This window comes from Anthonomus grandis, chromosome 5 (genome assembly GCF_022605725.1).
Source record: "Anthonomus grandis grandis chromosome 5, icAntGran1.3, whole genome shotgun sequence".
Taxonomy (NCBI): Eukaryota; Metazoa; Arthropoda; class Insecta; order Coleoptera; family Curculionidae; genus Anthonomus; species Anthonomus grandis.
Genome location: NC_065550.1, coordinates 33928597 through 33951301, shown reverse-complemented (window position 1 = coordinate 33951301; position 22705 = coordinate 33928597). Strand labels below are relative to the sequence as shown.

The window sequence follows — 22705 nt, the reverse complement described above, 5'->3', positions numbered from 1 at the left end:
GGAATAAAACTTGTAAAAATGTACTTAGGGCTTATATATAAAATTTATTTTTTGATATGATTAAATCAAATAAAATTTTCTTAAATATATAGAGCATATTCACAAATTCATATATTTTACACTATTCTTTCCTTACAGATTTTTCATTTAAATATATAGTCAAGCCTTGATTTGTCTGAAAGAAGCATCTGATTATTTATTTATTTATTTGCACTTTATAGTACCACTTTTAAGTACAAACCTAAATATAAATTATTTATTTTGACATATTAAAATTTTATTTAATAGTGTACAATTTTAATCCAATGGAGTACCCCTATAAAATAAACTTACTTCATCCAGGCATTTGATACCTAGAAGAAGCATTGATAGTAACTGACTGGAGAAAGCATTTCATGCTGAGCTTTAGGATTTGCTTGAGGATTAGTCAAATCCTCAAGCAACAAATTCGTTTCCAGACCTCAACTGCTACGAAGAACAAAATTATTTCTTTCTGAAGAAAGCATTGCATACAATAAATATAATACAAATACTTTATTTTGACAATAATATTAAATGCAATAAATCACTAATGATGTCCATATTTTGCCAAAAACGGACTACTTCTAGTTTGAAAACCCATTTATAGCAAGCCTAGGCTTGGGCAAAGTATCCCTTTTTTAGAACTAAAAACGATAATTATTTATAATACTTATGCAACGTATGCGACATTGCAACCCTGGAGGAAGGACTGATCGACAAGAAGATATATACAATTATTACATTATGATGTATTATTTATGAGTATTAGGAACTTTTATTGAATTGAGTAATTGAGTAACTGCATATATGCTTAGGCCAGAAGCCTTGATGTTCATTGGTAGATCGTTTCATAATTTAATAGCTACCAAAGTAAATGAGCGCTGGCAAGATGCTAACCTGTGTCTACGAATTACAAATCTATGTGAATTTATTATTTTTTATCCACATACAAATCCAGATAATTTTTAGATAATGAAGCCCTCCTGTTTTAACAATTCTATGTACAAAGGTGGCCATGTGGTGTCTTCTACGATTGATCATATTTAAGATTGTTATCTTAGAATTTATAATCTTTAGAATAAAGATTTATCCCTTATGGGTTTATTCAAATTAAATAATTAAAAGTTTTATTCAAATCGCTATAAGCGGTTTTATTTACTATTGTTTTATTGTATTTATTAATTTTTTACTATTGAACTAACTATTTATTTATTACAGTCTTGGGGATACAAACAGAAGATGTCGAAGACTATTATTATGATACTATAATTTGTGTTGTATTATAAATTTACAATGTTAATTATATATTGTAATAGAATACTTGAATTCTTGTATTTTATTTTTGAGATGATTAAATAATATATTTTTGTTTATATAAAATCATATAGTTGTGTGTTTTATTTTCATACTTGTAATTTCAACAAACATTAATAATTCTAATGAAATATTCTTTTTTGCATATGAAATAGGTGTGTCAATATAGTAAAACCGTTTTATGGTACAAATATTTTTTAATCGTTTTCGTTCCCAAAGTTAAATTTACAACTCATATTCTATACATATTTGTCCAATTTAGGAAACTAAATTAAATTGCACAGTCATACGGTGCACAAGTCTTAATGACAATCTGTTTTAATCGAGTTGAATACCCGCAGTTTTCTCAAGTTGGACCCGTCTTAGAATTCAAATTTCCCGCGCTTAATTGAATTCAAATTTGGCGCTGGATTTGGCCACGCCTTCTATCAGATCTAATTGGTTGGACAAGTAGTTATGGTTTACAAATGTCAAAATTAATTCGAATTATTGCACCTTTAGTAGAGGGCCAACATTTCTCCGCGTTAACAAGCCACCCGCATTTCTCTATATTTAGGTTCTTTGCTTAAAACTAAAAACGCAAATGCGCATTCATGTCACGTGTGAACCCAGTAAATAATTAATTTTGGATCGTAAACATTGACGATCTCGAGTCAAAAGTGAGAGTCACTGGGGAAGGTTTCAATAATAAAAATCCAATTCATTAAATTAGTTTTTATATTAAAATCACATAAAAAACACACATTTATTCACTAACAATAAACCCGTTTTTATGATCTCTTTAACCTAAAAATAATGCCGGAATTTGGGAAATACATGCAAAATTAGCATATCAAAATTATAATTTAACAAAAAATTAACTTTCTGATTTAATTGACTCACAAAACAGGCATTAAGCGTACTTCCTCACTGACTGAAAAAAATCCTCACTCATTCATAAAAATCCGACTGAAAACCCTCACTACTCTGCTGCCCATGCTCCAACCAATGCTTCTTAATCAAATCACTTCCCTTCTCACCGATCATGATCGTGGGAGCATTCGTGTTTCCCCTCACTATTTTCGGCATGATCGACGCATCGATCACCCGCAAATTCTCGATTCCGTAAACTTTCAATTCCGGCGAAACGACCGCCTTCGGATCCTCCTTGGGCCCCATCTTACACGTTCCAACTGGATGGAATATAGTCGTAGTATACGCCTGCGCTATACAGGCCCAATAAGCATCAGAACCAAACTGGACATGTTCACACGCAGGTAACGGAGTGGTGACCAGAGCAGCCCCAAGATGATGCATCACTTTTGTTCTTAAGACGTTCAGGGACTGTTTCACTCCCTCCACGATCCTCCTTAAGTCGATTTCTTCGTAAAACGTGTTGGCATCGATCAGGGGTGCTCCATAAATCGGATCGGAATCGTTCAGTCTGATCCGGCCGCGACTCTCTGGATTCAGCAAAATGGGCCTGACCATCATCCCGTTATAGTAAGCCAGAGGCAGCACCGCTGTCTCAGCAGTCAATATCGGATCAGTAAAGAAATTCTCTACGTCAGCAGCATCTATGGATATCTGGATATCCGGCCTGCCATGCTCCTCCTCATATTTAGTTTGTACGAAAGCGTTAGATTGTAGTGGACCTGTAGAACTCAGTGGACCCCTCTGAGTGTCTTTATAATAATAAATGTCGTGCTCCAGCTGCTTATCAGTTGCTGTAGTGGCTGTATGGTTGCTCAGAGCAATCACCACGCCATCGATAGTGGTGTGGTCTTGCAAGTTATACCCTACAGCCAAATCCTTTATGACTTTTATGCCGTGATCTCTTAAATGATGCGACGGTCCTACGCCACTGAGCATAAGCAGCACAGGAGAGTTAATAGCTCCACCTGATAAAATCACTTCTTTCCTAGCCAAAGCAGTCTTCAGCTGCCCGTTTTTAACATACTCAACCCCATAAGCCTTTTTACTTTTAGGATCAATGAGCACCCTGAGCACGTGGGCCTCTGACCTTACAGTCAAATTAGGCCTCTTATACCTGATGGGTCTAATGAAGGCCACATTGGTGCTGGCCCTTTTACCATCCTCGGTAGTATGCTGAAGCAACATAGTTCCGATCATATGCTCCGAGTTCTGATCTAGATAAGGCAACCCCAGCTCCTCGTAAGCCTTAATTACAGCCAAAGTATTTTCATCTTGATAAGGGAAATACTCGACCGATTGCCAACCGTCGAAACCGTGATAGTGGGTGTCGATTTTTTCCGGGTTGTGATTTTTTTCGGATTTGATAAAGTAGGGCAGCACGTCGCGGTAGGACCAGCCGTGGTTGCCCATGGCCTCCCATTCGTCGTAGTCCTTGGGGTGGCCTCTGATGTAGATGAGGTAGTTGATGGTGGACGAACCACCCATCACTTTGCCCCTGTACCAGCGACATTGGCCGTTGGTTCTCGCCAAACAGCTGTGGGCTGACGGTTGGGTGCTGTAGCCCCAGTCGATGTTGCTACGTAAGATGGTTGGGGCGAATGCTGGTACGTCAGCTACTTCTGGTTCTTCTACGCCGGCTTCAAGAAGGAGAACCTGGAAGAGTAATAAGCATTAGAGTAATATAGTTGATAATATTATAGGAGGATGGGATATTAGATGAAGAGCTTTCCAGGAAGTAGATAGTTTTTTCTCATAAAGAATCAACTTCTTTCTTCCAGGCAATTTAACTGCATGGAAAAGAGATATGATATTTCGTCCAGGCAGTTGAATCCTCAAGCAGCAAATTCTTCCTGTCTAAACCTCAACTGTCTGGAAGAACAAAATTATTTTTTCAAGGCAATTAAAGGAAATGTCTGAAAAAAGCATTTCATATTATATTGTAACAGCCTAGAAAAAGTAAATGTTAATTTCAAGCAGTAGCTCTGTTTGTCGATTCCAACTGCCAATAAAAATAAACTTACTTCATCCAGGCATTTGATACCTAGAAGAAGCATTGATAGTAACTGACTAGAGAAAGCATTTCATGCTAAGCTTTAATTGCCTGGAAAAGAAATATGATATTTCTTCCAGTTAGTCAAATCCTCAAGCAACAAATTCGTTTCCAGACCTCAACTGCTACGAAGAACAAAATTATTTCTTTTAGACAATTAAAGACTTGACTGTAACTGTCTGAAGAAAGCATTGCATACAATAAATATAATACAAATACTTTATTTTGACAATAATATTAAATGCACTAATGATGTCCATATTTTGCCAAAAACGGACTACTTCTAGATTGAAAACCCATTAATAGCAAGCCTAGGCTTGGGCAAAGTATCCCTTTTTTAGAACTAAAAACGATAATTATTTATAATACTTATGCAACGTATTCGACATTGCAACCCTGGAGGAAGGACTGATCGACAAGAAGATATATACAATTATTACATTATGATGTATTATTTATGAGTATAAGGAACTTTTATTGAATTGAGTAATTGAGTAACTGCATATATGCTTAGGCCAGAAGCCTTGATGTTCATTGGTAGATCGTTCCATAATTTAATAGCTACGAAAGTAAATGAGTGCTGGCAAGATGCTAACCTGTGTCTACGAATTACAAATGTGAATTTATTGTTTTTTATCCACATACAAATCCAGATAATTTTTATCTTAGATAATGAAGCCCTCCTGTTTTAACAATTCTATGTACGAAGGTGGCCATGTGGTGTTTTCTCGATTCGATTGATCATATTTAAGATTGTTTCTTCGTTTAGTGATGTGATGCCGATAAGGTATTTTAAACGCAAATCTTAAACACGTATTTTAAACTTTCTGTAATAATTTTTTTAACGTAACTATGCAAGTACTATTGCCTTGCAAAATATTGACCAAAGATGTTATTCTACTGTAATTCTATCGAAAGCCTAACTGATAATCCGGTATGAGATTATGCTTTTCCGTAAAATTAGTTATTTATTGAGAGAAATGTTTATCAAATATTTTGGAAGCAGCAGGCAATCGTTTATCGCTTATTTTTGGAAATTATAATCTTTAGAATAAAGATTTATCACTTATGGGTTGATTCAAATTAAATAATTAAAAGTTTTACTTTACAGAGGAAAAAACACGATTTTTTTTTTAAATTTCAACATCCTGTATTTTGGAAACGGCGCTCTTCCGACCATCGGTCTCCTATCTCAAGCTACTTCTTTATGGCTCATGTATATACTCTACCATTTTTGGCCATTTAAAAGGGGAACCCTGTATATATATTGGACTTTCTTGTTTAAGAAATATGTGATATTTTGGTTATTTTATATAAGGCACCTTATATATTATTGTATATTTGGATTGTACGGAAAAAATTGACAAAATCTAATGGTTAAAATGCCATACTTTGGTTAAGTGGTTTTTGAGTTATATTAAGTTGATTTTCGTCACTTTTTTGACTTTACAGGCTGTAGCGCCAGGGCTCATTAACATAAGGGGAAAACGGATTTCATTTTTTAAAGTTTTAGTGATTAATATTTATTGATTAACAAGAGCTTTCTCAATAAAAATGTCAAACTTGTCACCTGTCAAATGTCAAAACTTTTGAAAAAAAAATTTTGACGTTTTAATTTTATTGTAAACAGTATTTGAAAATTTCTTACAATAAAGTGCCTTTTTTTAAATCTTTTGTTGAAGAAAATTTGGCTCCATAACCCATAAAAGTCAAAGAAACTGACTGATATTTAATTAGATATTTCTTAAAAATTGCAGTCAAACTAGGGCATGTGATCTATCAGATTTCTTGAAATCTTACATAGAATCCAAAAATTTAATAATAAATAGGGTCTTCCATTAAAAATAACGAAGTTGTTCAACGAGGAAATTTTTCCTACATTTGGACAGAAATTTGAATATTTAATCGATTTTTTACGTTTTAATTTTACTACAGAGAGTACGTAAAAGGTACGTATAATAAAGTATTAAAAATATTTTCTTCGTACCTTCTAGACCTAATGCAGTTTGTCGAAATCGACGGTTTTCGCTCCAATCAATACATCCTAAGATCTGGTGTCCCACAGGGTGCAAACTTGGGCCCGCTTCTTTTTTTGTTGTTTATTAATGACCTTGCACTGAATATTTTATGTCTTAAACTGCTTTTTGCAGACGATTTAAAAATTTATAGAAAAATAGAAACCATATCTGATTGCCAACTGCTTCAGTCTGAACTAAATAATATATATGACTGGTGTCGGAATAACAGACTTTTTCTTAATGTGTCAAAGTGTTTTCAGGTAACTCTTTGTAGAAACAAACATTTTATTCAGCATAATTATGAAATACAAAATTTTCCTTTGACTAGATGTCTTGAAATTAAAGATTTGGGTATTACTTTTGACCAAAATGTCAACTTTAAAAATCATATCTATAATACAGTTATAGCAGCAGCTAGATCTCTGGGTTTTATAATTAGACATTGTAGCAATTTTGATGAAGTTAGGGTGGTGCAGTTCTTTTATTGCTCATTTGTTCGCTCCAAGCTTGAGTACGCTTCAATTATATGGCATCCAGTATATCAGGTGGAGATTGATAAAATTGAGTCAATTCAGCGTAGATTTTTAAAATATTTAATGTACAAGACCGATGGTGTTTATTCAGCAAGAGGAACATGTTAAGATATAATGCTTGCACGTTTTAACATGAAAGCCTTAGCCGACCGCCGTGTGGTAGCGGCCGTGGTCTTTTTATATAAGTTAGTTAATTATAAAATCGACTGTAGCTCATTGTTAAATCAAATTTACTTTGTTGTTCCCAGATTAAACTTTAGAAATTCTCGTACATTTCAGTGTAATAGAGCAATAAATAACATTTTTAGAAGGTCGCCGATTTATTATATGTGTAACTTATTTAATACTCTTTGTAACCACAACTTGTACCTCTTTGTTGCTTCTATGTCTTTCTTAGTAGGATTTTTGAATCAATAATCTTAAATCTTTAATGTCTCTTAGAGATTTTGTAGGTAGATAATGCTTTGAGTAAATGTATGTTTTCTAAAATTTTTATTAGCATATAAGCCTCTTCCATAACTTTTCCTTTAGCTTAATATTATATTGTGTTATTTAATTTTAAACCTTAAACCTGTTGTACACAATTCTTTCTGTATTTCCTGTAAGTGGGTGACTGTTGGAAATAAAAGCCTTATTATAAAGTGCAATTTTTCCTCTTTTGTTATAGAAAATTTGGCTTCACAACCCATAAAAGTAAAAAAAGAACTAACTATCTTTAATTGCTTATATGTTCAAAGCTAGGCAGCCAAACTTGAGCATGTGACCCATCAAAATTTTTAATTTAACAATAGATATATTCTAAGATGTTCATATGTAAAAAAACATTTTTTTCCCATTTTGTATTCCCATGTTAAACCAAACCAGGGCATGTGACCTATTAAATAACCATCAAAAGTAAAAAAAAACTGATCATCCAATATCGCAATTTTTTAGTTATTTTAAATTTAGAATACTTTTAAGAGATATTAACCGCAAATACTTATTTATTTAAAAAAATAAACCACAAATAAATTCGTATATACAAGTTGCATTGACCTTTATTCATACAAATGCATTATAACTATCGATTCCTTTAGTATATTGCGGTTTACTAAAGCAATCTTCCACATTCATAATAAATTTTATTATTTTTAATGTACCAATATGCCATTCTAGCAATGTAAATTAACTAGAAATCCGCGAATTAATTCTAGAAAGTCAAATAGTACTGCATTTGTTGTCGATAAATCAATTTTCGACCTTGGAGTTAGCGGTACTGTCTAGTATCTAATTATAAACAGAACGCGTGTGTTGCCCAAGGAATTATTAAATAAATTTAATTAGGGCATATCTGGATAAATGTCATTTAAATTAATTAATTGGTTAACAATGAAAAAGGTGAAAGAATGTTTATTGCTTAGATTTTTCAGAAGTATAACAATGTTTATTTCTTAATTATTCACTTAAAGGCATTATGTAACATTAATGGGGGGAAAATTGTTATTGATTTATTATAGTACTATTAAGATCTTTTCAAATTAATTTTGTGCCTAATTATTTTGCTTGTATCTTAATTATTAGGTATGATTGTGATTTTAGGAAAATGGTATGTGTTACATTGATATTGGCTGTACCAATGAATTACTTGAAAAAAAGAGCTGAAAATAAGTACACGCTCAACAGGTTCATCTCAATTATAAATAAAGATTTTTAGTTCTACAAATATTTGCCTTAATTATATCTCACAAATGAAAATATAATAAGATTTAGCATCTTCCATTTAAAATATTAAAATTACCAATTAATGTAACCATTTTTTTTTTAAATACAGGACACGTACGAAATGCAAGAATGCCGCCTGAAATATTTATTAAATTTTTCGCATAAGTCTAAATATAAATTATTCAATTTCCGTTCAATTATTACCCTTAATTATCGAACCCATAAAATCTTTAATTATAATGCGCCGGTCGGACAAAACACCAAACAAACATTCGCCCACTCAGACGCTGTTCCGCTTTATTTATAAATTTTACAATCACACCCAAGTTCAAATAACTGTAGAAAATTAAAGTTAAAAAAGAGAAAAAAAAGACCGTAAAATTAATTTTGCATTTTGTCGTTGCTTTCCCATTTTTTTCGCTATTAGGATTTTTTCAAATTTCAAATTAACGTTCGAATATTGACAGTGAAAGGCGTAATGTTCTCTAACGTTGGCCGTAACTTTACGGTTTACATAATCCGAATTGGACATTTCAATGTAGGTACAGAGAATTTTAAAGAAAAATCTGAATGTGAGTTTATTATCTCGTGTTTAACGATTGATTGTTATGGGTTATATGCACTAGTTACCGTTTGTTTTTTTATTAGGAAATTAAATGGTTTATTTAATTCCTTTAGTGGAGGTTTAAGGCCAATAAGGAATACTTTCAAAATAAAATAAGAATTTTGAACCCTAATGTTTTAACAAGTGCAGTACCAATTAAATTTCTTGAATTAATTCGCGAATTTATAGTTAATTGAAATCGCTAGATGGATTAATGATTATATTGGAGTTTATTTCGGATATGGAAAAATTGTTTTAGTGAACTACAATATCCCAGAGGAATCGAAAGTTTCGTTAAAAAGACTATAAATATTTAAGTCTAGAATATCTAAAAAAATTGCTTTTAAATGATAACTTTGTTATTTTTGTTTGTCGTCCCTAATATCCAATCTAATAACGCTGTTTTTGTATTAAATATTTATTATTATACATATTTATATTTATATCAAATTTAAGTGGATCAGCTATTATTCATGCGTATTATTATGAAAAACAATGATTTTTGAAAACAATTTCTCACTGATAAGTGATGTGGGGTGGATGGGGGGCTAAGGGTAGGGTTAATGAAAAACGTTTTTTTTTGCATAAAATAATTGCTTCAGAAAAAAACGCTTTTGAAGAAAATTATAGGTGTTAAAAAATCTATAGATTTTGTATACAGTGCTTTCATTTCAAAACGATCCACCCTTAATAACTTAAAAAAAAAAAAAAAAGACGTCAAATTAGATATACAGGGGGACGTTTAATTATGCATTTACTGAAGTTCTGTCAATCACCTCCTCACCTCCAGCTAACCTCATTTTAATATGTCAAATGGGAACCCCCATCGTGTGATACATCGTAGTAAGCAGCGTAAAATTCTCTATTCAACGGTACAAAAAAAAATTAAATCGGTAAATGTGTAAGCAAATAGTTAGCGAAAATGTCTAGAAATAATGAATATTTTATTTTCGCCAAACTTTGGTATGTCAAATGGCTACCCCACGGTGTTGATACAATATTTTAAACGGCATTCATTATGCTATTAATGGTTGTAAAAAAAATAAAATTGATTGACCAAGAAGCAATTAAAGTGTAAATCGGTAGGAAATAATTTTCCTTTATGGAGCTCAAGATCGGTGTGCTCGCAGATCCGCGAGAGCATTTAATGAAAGGTATCAAGATAAAAATGTGAGCCATAAATACGTATTAGAATTGATACGAAAATTTGAAGAGACGGGATCGATTTGCAATAAGAAAAAATATAAAAATAGAGTTGTCGATGAAGCATGCCAAGTTGAAGTACTAGGACAATTTGCTATGGATCCAATTTTGTCTATACCAAAGGCCCCAAAACTAACAAATATTTCCACTGGTTCCGTACATAAAGTTTTAAAAAAAAATAAGTTCTTTCCTTATAAAATTCATATTCTTCATGAACTCGGAGAAGATGATTTTGATAGGAGAATTCAATTTTGTGAAGTGATGTGCCAGCGAATTGACGACGATCCCCATTTATTGAAGAACATTTGCTTCAGTGACGAATCGACATTTTTTTTAAATGGCCTGGTGAACAGACATAACTGTAGATACTGGGATAATGAAAATCCGCATGTTTTTCGGGAAGGCCATACCCAATATCCCCAAAAAATTAATGTTTGGGCAGGAATTTATAGGAATGAAATAATCGGGCCATTTTTTTTGGAAGAAAATTTGACTGGCAAAATTTATTTAAACCTTTTAGAAAATGCAATATACCCTTCCATCATCCAATCTATGGAAAATCAAGTAGATCAACATGGTGCTATATTATTGAATAAAAATAATATACATTTTCAGCAGGATGGAGCTCCCGCGCACTACACTTTGGTAATTCGAGAGTGGCTTGATGAAAATTGTCGAGAAAAGTGGATTGGTAGACGTGGTGCAATCGAATGGCCTGCGCGGTCTTCGGACCTAACCCCACTAGACTTTTTTCTTTGGGGCTACTTAAAAAGCAAAGTTTATAAAACCCCACCTGAGAGTATTGAGAATTAAAAAAATAGAATATTTCAAGAATACAGAGAAATTAGCGGGCAGACCCTTGCCAATGTTCGTAAGGAGTTTGAAAATAGGCGAATTTATAGTTAATTGAAATCGCTAGATGGATTAATGATTATATTGGAGTTTATTTCGGATATTGAACAATTGTTTTAGTGAACTACAATATCCCAGAGGAATCGAGAGTTTCGTTAAAAACACTATAAATATTTAAGTCTAGAATATCTGAGAAAATTGCTTTTAAATGCTAACTTTGCTATTTTTGTTGGGAGACTAATATGTAATTACATTTTGGGATTCTACGTAGAATTTTACAAAACTTGATGGGTCATATGCCATACTTGGTTTTGGTATATTTATCAACCGCATGTGGTCAAGGTATATTGATTAAACTATATAATATGTGTATATCATATACGATTCTATTCACAAAAGGGAAAAAATTTCGACATTTAAAAAAATCGACACGGGACTTACATATCTAGTTTTTAAACTCGATTACTACACCCTCAACTATTTGATGAAATTCTTCTTAAAAATCACTGTTTTTCACATATTATCCAATTTAATAACGCTGTTTTTGCGAATATTGTCTTGCTAATAACGGCGCGCATTTTGAACATTTAATAAAATAAATTTGTTAAACTAATTAAATTTGTTTTTCTACCCTACCGATTTACACTTTAATTGCTTCTCGGTCAATCAATTTTATTTTTTTTTACAACCATTGATAGCATAATGAATGTCCTTTAAAATAATGTATCACAACATGGTGTAGACATTTGACATACCAAAGTTTGGCGTAAATAAAATATTCATTATTTCTAGACATGTTCGCTAACTATTTGCTTACACATTTACCGATTTCATTTTTTTTGGTACCGTTGAATAGAGAATTTTACGCTCCTTACTATGATGTATCACACGATGGGGGTTCCTATTTGACATATTAAAGTGAGGTTAGCTGGAGGTGAGGAGGTGATTGACAGAACTTCAGTAAATGCATAATTAAACGTCCCCCTGTATATCTAATTTGACGTGTTTTTTTTTTTTTTTTTTCAAGAAAGTTATTAAGGGTAGATCGTTTTGGAATGAAAGCACTGTATATACTTTTTTCACATAACCTTAAGGTTTTCGAGTAAAACGTGAAAAAACCCTATTTTAACTTAGTTTAACTTTTACGAAATAATAATTGTACATGTTTTTACATTGCACACGTGGTAAAAAATGTCATTAAACAAAAATATGTAGATAAGAAGTGGATTACGCACGATATTAGAGTTATGATGTGCGAAAGAGACGTTTTATATAAAAGAGCTGTTTTTAGTAAAACCGAAGCTACTTGGAATGCATATAAAAGGAAACGAAATGACATAGTCGATAAAATCCGACAAGAGAAGGAAAAATATTTTGCAGAGGCCATTGACCAAAATAGAAATAACCCAAAGGAGCTATGGAAACATTTTAAAACTCTCCTACCAGGAAAAAGTCAATTATTACCCAGCGAAATTATTTTTGATACAGAAGTAGTAACCAATGAAAAAAATATAGCACAAAAATTTAACCATTATTTTGTTGACAGTGTTGACCTAATTGTTCAAAATATACCGCAGCCCAACATAACTCAGATAAATCCCAAGATTCCAACAGCTAATAATTTCTTTACAGATTTTAAAAGAATATCTATGGCCAAGATGAAGGAAATTCTTAAAAAATTAAAAAACGTCGGGGGTGGTGAAAGTGGAATAACTAAACAAGTTCTATCTGATGCATTTTATGTTATTGGTGACCGACTTTTGGACATTGTCAATACGTCACTGAGTAGTGGTGTTTTTCCGGAGTCATGGAAAGTGTCAACTGTCATTCCAGTTCCCAAAGTGCAAAACACAAAAAAACATAGTGAATTTCGACCTATTAACACAGTTCCGATCTACGAAAAGCTACTAGAAATGTGCGTTAAAGACCAATTAGTGCAGTTTTGTGACAAAAACCAAATAATAGTGCCCAACCAATCAGGTTTTCGTGAAAATCACTCTTGCGAGTCTGCAGTTGTAAATATTTGTGATGAATTTCTTAAAGCTATAGATTCTGACAACTATGTTTTGGCTGTGTCTCTGGACTTTAAAAGAGCCTTCGAGACCATAAATAGGAAACCATAAATAACCGATTTAAACGACATATTAATGAATTAATTAATTAGTCGAGGCAGTAGAGTTGCAATTTTAATTAGAAGGCTTATAACTTAAAAAAATCTATGGTTCAACTACCTGGAATAATAAAATAATTTTAATTTAAATTTCATTAATTAATTAGTACTGTACTATTTAGAATTAAGTTATTGTTTAAATAAGGAGAAATGTGACTTCTAAATGTAAGAAAAACGCATACAACAATTCTGAAGTTTTTGTATTGAGTAAGCGGAGTCTTCAGTCAATGAATCCGAATATACCACATCACAATAATCAAATAAGGATTAAACAAGCGTGTTACATAAAAAAATATTTAGTTTTAGGAGGTAAATGATTTTTTAAGCCGTAAAATTTTCTTAAGCGCATGTATGCAATTTTGAGCTTATTCTTTATATGTGTTTGAAATGAAATACCGCTATCATTGTATACTCCTAAGTTTTTGACCTCTCGTACTACTGGTAGCTTGCATTTAAAGTTTTTGCTGCATTAAGGGCGTTCTTTCCACCACCCAGAAAAATTACACATGATTTAGACGAATTTAATTTCTAATTATGGTCGCAGGAAAAGTTATCTATATTTTCTAAATCCTTATTAAATTGTTCTTCTATTATGGGTAGAGTTTGACGTGAAAATGATGTATACAGCTGGGAATCGTCAGCATATTGTTGTAACATTGAGTACTTTATGCAGGATTTCATATCTGCAACATACAATGAAAAAAGCAACGGCCCCAAAATAGAACCCCGGGGAACACCGGTAGATACAGGATAATAACTTGATTTTTCAGTTGTAGAAGCCTTGTTAATTACTACGCAATTCGCTCTATTATTAAGATATGACTTAAAGAAATCAATCGCGTTATTCGAAGAACCAAAAAAATAAAGCTTTGCTAATAACATTTCGTGGTTTAAAGTATTGAAAGCTCTACTAAAATCCAATTATTCCAGGAAATGTTATTTCCTATTTTTCCTCATTTATTCTACAGTTATTAAGAAGGTGTACCAGACTCGTGGTAGTGCTAAAGTTCTTTAATATTATTATTAATACTTTATTTTTAAAGTTCTTTCTTATTAAGGTGAATTGGCAAGAAAAACAGCAAAATTAAATTAACTGCTTGGAAAAAAAAATTAAATTATTCAAGGCAGTTGAGTTCACGAATTTACCCTGGAACTAATAGAGAAATACAATTTTAAATTAAGACCGAGAAAATTAAAGAACTCAAGAAAGACAGGGATATGTCTGAAAAACTGGCCAAGAATTATTATAAAATTAGTGTTTTTATACGTAATTGGATAATCCTCAATAGAAAAACTCATTCGATAATATATCAAAATTTGAACAATAATGCTGAAGCTAATATAAAATTAAAATCAGTTATTCCCTAATAAAATGAAAATTTCAATTTTAATATCAAAAATCGCTATCCATAAATTTAACAATAAAATTAGGAGTAATTAGTATATTATTGACGACATTATCATGAAAACCGGTTATATTTTATAAATTATTGATAATTATTTTCGTGAAATCGCTGTGCGATAGAGAAAAATTTAAACTGCACAATATTTTACAAATTACAATGTGGTGCAATCAGTTTAATTTTTTTTTCATAATAAAATGGCACACCCAATTTGAAAGACAATATAAATAATGGACATATGCTTTAAAAATAATAAACTTATTGCTTACCCCCAGGACGAAAAAAAAACCCTAGCTGCTATAAATAAATATTAATAAACGTTAAAAGGTTGCCACAGTTCTCATTATTTTCTTAATTATTATCAAAGTGATTGTGCTGTAGCGTGTATGTATATGCATACAACAAAAGTTTAATTAGTAGACTTTAATATTCAAATAAATAAATTTATTGTCTCGCAATGGCTTGCATGCTATTTTTATGTGTGTCATGTGGCGAAGGGAGCTAATTACATGGCATTTAGTTTGCCGTAAGTCTTACTTGGAATGACCTGTTTATACATATATTTGATAGCTACTAAGTCTTATTATATAAAGGTTTCAGGAAATTATTTGAAATTGAAGAAGTAATAGACTAAAGTTTTTTGGACTTTCCTCAAGCCTTTGGTTTGATATTTTATTGATTATAAAAAGTGCCTATGCTATCGTAATTAACCCTATTGGAAAATCGATTTAAAAAATAATAATTTTTGACTCTTTTTGTTCTTTTTTTGTAGAAACTGAAGGTTTGCACTTGAAATATTTAGTTAAAAACAACAGTGACATACGATTAATTTACTTGAAAACCTCTTTCGGGTCATACTATTATTACTCAGTAATGAACAAAGAAACGCCATTAAAAAAATGTAATTTCATGATATTCCAGGCAGTAACAGAATAAAATTAATGCAAATCTAAGATAACAAATAAACCATAATTATTTTTAGCAATGCATTATTTAACACGTAAAATGCATTACTTTACGACCTTAGAGACAACATTAAAGCAACAATATCCTCATTTCCTCTTAGCAGAATATAAATTCAATTGCAGGCATTTGTTTAAAAAGAATTTTAACAATAATTTATTGTTGTTTAAGAATATTTAATTCATATATATTTAAAGGAATAAAGGGCATTGATTCGATACAAAAAGGTCCTTATTAGGACATTTGTTAAGGCGTATTCCGAATATCACTTTTACTAGTGGCAAATTATGGTTGCGACCTCGATCGCATTCTCAATAAAATATGCCATTTTGCATAATAATTACAGAAACAGTGTTAGAATATGAATGAATGTCGAACCTAAGATAAATTGATTTATTAATCAGTTTTTTTTAGAATAATTTATACCTTTCTGTAAAGACAATTTAATTTCTAAAAATTCTCCAGTTTTACTCTCAATAAATCAATACCAAAAAAATTCTTATCGAATATTTTTTTTCTAAATCAATCTCATTGACTCGCGAAACAACTATTATGACATTCAATGTTTCTATGTCAAGTTAGCGTAATATTGATTTTGACATAGCTTTTAATAATAACGATTTCGACAAAAAAAAAACCGCTCGATATTGTGCAGACACCGATCAAACCATAAAACCACCCGTTTATCTTAATCCACCGCCATAACAGATCTTTTATTACTATTATCATTATTATTAATTATTGCAATTAAAGCGCGTATTTAAATCGGATTATGTAATTTAAACGTTAGCCTTCAAGATGGGTAAGCTTTCAAGTTAAATAAAAAAATTGCAATATAAATTAAATAATTAGTACCAATAAGAGTTATATTAGTATTACTTGCTTGGGCAGTTTTTCCTAGTGTGAAGGCTTACGAGATTTCTATAATATTTGTAAATTTATGCAAAATTATTTGAAAAATAACATGTTTCTTTGATTGTACAACTATTGGGGCTAAATAAGTATGTAATTACATATAATTCTATTAACTGTGTGATATATTATGGTTTGGTTATGGTTGATATTGTATTTATTTGGTCTTAGGCAATAACTCTCTCAAAGGCAGCTAAAGACTTTTTTAGATAAAAATGTTCTCTGCTTCTCAACTTTAATTGCCTGGACAAAATGATTTTTTTTTAAATTTAGAACTTAAAAAAACACTGAGTTTTGCCAGACAGTTCTACTCTAGAAGCAGATTCTGATAGTCTGGAATAAAAGAAAAAAGACTTTTATCTTTCAGGCAATTTTGGAAAAGAAAGTTCCTGAAAAAGTGCCTTTAAGAATTAAAAAAATAATTTTTAGGCAATTGACTTAATCAGTTAAAGTCCCTCAAAAGCAGTTAAATTCTAAATTCTAAAGACTTTTTAAAAAGACAAAATTTATAATCCTCTTTGCTTTGTTTTATGCCCTGAGTCTCTTCAATAATTGTTTTTGGCTTTTACTTGTACGCATTTAAATTAATCGGATTGTATATATGTATTAATTTATTTAACAGAAAAAAATTTTTTTAATGCTTTTCTTGTAATCTACTTCATCAAATTTATAGAAAACTTTTACTATAAAATTTCAGTTTAGTGGAAGTTCAGTCACTTGCAAAAAAAAGTCTTTTCTGTTCAACGTCAATTGCCTGGAAGAAATGAAGAATTTTCTTTAGCTAAAAATTGAAAAAACTCTGAATTCTTCCAGGCAATTGTGCCTTGAAAGCAGAGTCTGGAAAATAACTTTTATCTTCCGAACAGTTGAACCTTTAAAAAAAATACTAATAGGTGCCTATAAGAATATAAAAATAATTTTTCAGGTAATTGACTTTACTTTCGGCAATTAAGGCTCATCAAGAACTATAAAGAAATATTGCTTTTCAAAATTGACACTATAATTTCCATAAAAAAATTACAACGAATAAAATATTAAAAATTATAGAAATAAATACTTCGCCTTATGTCTAAAGGAGGCATCGAATGCAACAATAAAACATTATAATTTTATCATACATTTGGAGAAAATTGCCTGCTTCGGTCAAAGGGTATTTCTGGATTTTCTGCTACTTTATGGAAAATAAATGAAAATAAAAAGAAAATTTCTTTTTTTTAAGGATAACTCTTGTTGTATTTAATATTTTTCCCAGATGCATAGATTTTTGATAAAAAACTAAAATGTTCCTTATTTTCTAAACTCATGCCCTTTTTTTAACTACACCTCACAGCTTTAACAGACTTTTTTCCATGCTATCAGACTCTGCTTTCAGACTATAACTACCTGGCAGAACCTTCTTAATTTCTCCAGGTAATTAAACTTGAGAAGCAAAGAAATGTTGCTCTCAAAAACGACTTTAACTACCTTTAAGAGAGTTATTGCCTCCTAACACTCATTTATCACTAAGTTTACTCAACTCTCTTCAACCATTTTCAACATTCTTGGCTAATTTTTTGTATTATACTTACATTCCAATCATGAATCTCGGTTAATCGATTAGCTACGACACATCCGGCACTGCCGGCACCAACAACAATAAAATCAAACTCCTCCGGTTTCTCTTGACGTGACGACGTTCTCCCGAAATGATCGAACCCGTTAAAAATCCTTTCGAAATCATGATCGAATCCCGTATTTTGTGCTGATGATGATCTTTGCTGATCTTTGGAATGACCGAACAGTTGCGCGACTAGTTGTAAAAAAACGATCGTCGACGCCTGACAGGTGGTGATGGTCGTGTGCACGTCACACGCCTGTGACAGATCAGGAGGTACCCAAACCATGGCGGCGACACCGTAAACGACAACTGTACTTAGTAGTAATTTTTAGCTAATTGAAAAGTGCTCTTAATCGCTTTAACCCTACCAGATACTGAAATGAGCCAAGGTAGTAGTAGTAGTAGTAGTGTTCTGGTTGAAAGTAAAAGTATATGTAATGTGTTGCGAATTTCTTCGGTCACGGTTTTACCACTTTTGTTTGATGAAAAACGCATTTTTTGAAGAAATTACAAAGAATTTCGGTGGTTATGTAAGGTTTTTTTCTCAAAAACGTCTGCAAATTGAATTTTGGTAAATGGTATAATCGACCAAAAAAATTAAGGAATTGGTGATTTGTTGCCCAATGGAGCTTTCTTGCCTGTAATGGGTTTGCTGATTTTTGAATAATGAAATGTTGTTTTTTTGAACGGATTTCAACTAAACGAGAAATATTATAAGAACTACCTTTTATTTTTTAGGTCTCACAAATATATAATATGCGATAGAAAATTATCAAAAAATCCCTATAAAAACGTTTGACCCCCGTTTCCTTCATTTTTAATTCAATTTTAAGATTCAAATCAAGTCGTTTCACAGTATATTAATTTTTATACTGTTTCAAACTATGATTTTTACCTACCAACCGTTTCATGGAGCGGCACGTTGCCTTTAATAAAATATATGTAGGAGTACGTACAAGAAAGTGTAGAGGTTTGTAATAAAATATGTCGGGTTTCGTTGGATGGAATGAGTCTCTCATTTGCTTGGCAAAATTCTATACATTTATTTTTCCACTAACTTTAGTTAAATGCGTAATAAAAATTAAATATTTTCATTCTTTCAGTAATTTAAACTGTGTGGAAAAGTGGATGATTTTACTATTAGTAATTTATCAATTGTTTGATAGCCTGAAGAAACTCAACTGCCTAGAAGAATTCAATAATTTCCTTCTTCCAGGCACTTGAAGTCTAGAATATTTTTTTACAAAAAAACCAATTCAACTACCTGTAAAAATGAAATGATATTTTTTTAACGAATCTCAACCAAACAAGAAATTAATTTTGAGAGTAAAATTCACGATCATGATCTTTGGATTGAAATAAATACAAGATGATATAAAAACCAATAATTTTTTTTCTGCCGAGTTAGTCTGCAAATATTGCATACTATATAACATTTTGGATAATTAGTGATTTTTTACAGGTCTCAATAATATATAATATACCAGAGAAAATTATCAAAAAATCCCGATAAAAATAGAACATTTGATTGTTTTTTTACGGACACGACCCTCCTTTTCTTAATTTTTAATTATTAATTAAAGATTCAAATCAGTACAGTATATTAATTTTTATACCGTTTCAACGTATAATTTTTATCTACCAATTGAATCCGTAATTGTATCTTAAATAAAGTGCGTAGTAAAGATATGTAGGGGCTTATACGTTGTAAACACTATACTTGAGTGTAAAAAGGAATGAACGCAAAATGAAACTAGGGGTTTGTAGACAAATTACTAGTTGATTGTCAGTGTAAGTAGGAAGACTTCGTACTTAAAATGTGAACTTTGTATGAATAAACAAACTAAGATAAGGTCATATGCTTACTTTCATCTTTTTGAAAAGTGATAGTATTTTAAAAATTACCTTTGAACCTACGCTTTCTAATCAGCTTATCAATAATCCTATCTCATAACCAATTGACCCAAGGAATTGTTTAAATTGCTGCTTTTTCTCTATTAAATATATTATTACTTAGTGGAAATTAGTCCAAATAATGTACTTAAACATGCATGCTAGCCATTTTATGTTGAAAATAATGGTTAGAGTTACTAGTTATGTATCTAAAAGTATTTTTTTTTCTATAAATAACAAATTCTAACTAATTATTTTCGATGACAAGAGTACTTTAAGAATGGAAGTTGGTTATTTATTTTTTGTTCGAAGGTAAATTTAATGCATGGAAAACAGTTATTGGTTTTAATCATATAGCGGCCTCTAAAGTGTAATTTAAATAAATACGATTTTTTTTCAAGTAATTAAGGCAAATTTTATATTTCTACCAATAATTATCAAGGAAAGGCATAATTTTATTGGATACGATGCCTTCTTTTTAATTATTTAATTTCATTAATTTCATTCGAAAATTGTGAAAAAACTTAATCAACTGCCTGAAAAAATTGAGTATTTCAACTTATTATATTTATTCTATATAATATTTCATTTTATTTCTCAACTGCCTAGAACCAATTCAACTACCTGTAAAAAATGAAATGATTTTTTTTGAACGAATTATAAGCAAACGAGAAATTAATTTTGAAAGTAAAATTCACGATCATGATCTTTGGATTGAAATAAATGCAAGATGTTGATATAAAAACTAGTATTTTTTTTTCGGGAGTTAGTCTGTGAATATTGCATACTATATAACCTTATGGATAATTAATGATCATTTTCAGGTTTCAATAATATATAATATACCAGAGAAAATTATCAAAAAATCCCGATAAAAATAGAACGTTTGACTGTTTTTTTACGGACACGACCCTCGTTTCCTTAATTTTTAATTAAAGATTCAAATCAAGTCGTTTCACAGTATATTAATTTTCATACCGTATAATTTTTACCTACGTATAATTTTTACCTACCAATCGATTCATGAATCGGCAAGTCGCCTTTAACAAAATATATGTAGGAGTACGTGTCAGAAAATGTAGAGGTTTGTAATAAAATATGTAGAGTTTCGTTGGATGGAATAAGTCGAAAATTTATTAGTATGAGTACCTATTAAAATATGAGTCCGTAATTCTTTAGTATCTTATCTATTTTGTAGTATCTTTAAAAATAAAACGATCTGGAAAAAAAGTAGGAGTACGTAGAAAAAATATGTAGGAGCTTATACGTCGTAAACGCTGTACTTAAGTATAAAAAGGATTAAATACAAAGCGAAACTAGGGGTTTGTAGACAAATTACTAGTGGATTATCAGTGTAACTAGGGAAATTTCGTATATTATTATTACTTATGTATCTTAAAGTATTTGTTTCTTCTATAAATATCAAATTCTAACTAATTATTATTTTTGATGACAAGAGTACGTAAGAATGGAAATTGGTTATTTATTTCTTCTTCGAAGGTAAATATAATGCATGCAAAACAGTTATTGGTTCCAACCAAAATTTTGTAAAAAAACTTACTCAACTGCCTGGAAGAATTCAATATTTTCCTTATTCCAAGCATTTGAGTTAAATACGTGGAAAAATTAAATATGTACCTTCTTCCAGTAATTTAAACTGTATTGAAAAAAATAATGTTTTTGCTTTTTTTAATTTATCAAATATTGTTTGATAATCTGGAGAAACTCAACTGCCTGGAAGAATTCAATAAGTTCCTTATTCCAAGCACTTGAAGTCACTTTAAAATTCTAGAATTACTTTTTTTGAAAAAGCTAACTCAACTACGTGGAAAAATCAATTACATATAAAATTACTAATAAGAAAGTTAAAAAAAATGGATTTGTGGTGGCAAAAAATGTAGTTTTTTTTTACTTAAAAATATGTTATTTATTTATTACAACCTTTTAGATGAAAAACTTACGGTATATTTAACGCATAATTTTAATAGATACAACACTAATTTTTTTTTAATTTAATTTTACAAAAATTAGGATATTTATAAAAATTTTAAAATTGATTTAGATCAACTGAAGTCGTTTTTTCCCTTTTTAGAAATATTTCTTTAATAACATCCTTAGGGATTTTTTTAATAATTTTTAAAATTTTCTAGAATTTTTAATTTTTTACAATTAATTTTTTGCAAGTACCTAACATTATCAAAGGAAGATATAGTTTAAATGGATACAATGCCTACGAACAGATAGATTGCCTGGAAATTGAAAAAAAATAAATTTACATTTTCCTGAAATATATAAAAAATTCTTATTAAAACCAAGAAAAGCTTTTCACAAAGTATTTTAAAAATTCAACTACTAAAGAAACTCAAAAATTATTCACAAATTTTCTTTTCACTTAAAAATATACTATTTATTTATTACAACTATATTATTCTGCAATAAAATTTTTTTTTGTCAAAATTAGTTTTTTTTTGTGAATATTCCCTTTTTTAACATAATACCCTCAGTTCATTTAAGACAATCAATCAATAAGAAGAGCTTTTTTTTCTTTTCAAAAAA

The 22705-nt window shown here is 30.6% G+C and overlaps 1 protein-coding gene across 1 annotated transcript; it reads right to left on the bottom strand.

Moving 5' to 3' along the window:
• Positions 1-2034: 2034 nt before the first annotated feature.
• LOC126736523 (glucose dehydrogenase [FAD, quinone]-like) lies at positions 2035-18637 on the bottom strand. The gene is made up of 2 exons (XM_050440911.1): positions 18228-18637; positions 2035-3903 (listed from the first exon to the last, which is right to left on the bottom strand). Exons 1-2 carry the CDS (start codon positions 18540-18542, stop codon positions 2266-2268), a joined length of 1953 nt encoding a protein of 650 aa, XP_050296868.1. The 5' UTR covers positions 18543-18637; the 3' UTR covers positions 2035-2265.
• Between the last annotated feature and the right edge of the window lie 4068 nt (positions 18638-22705).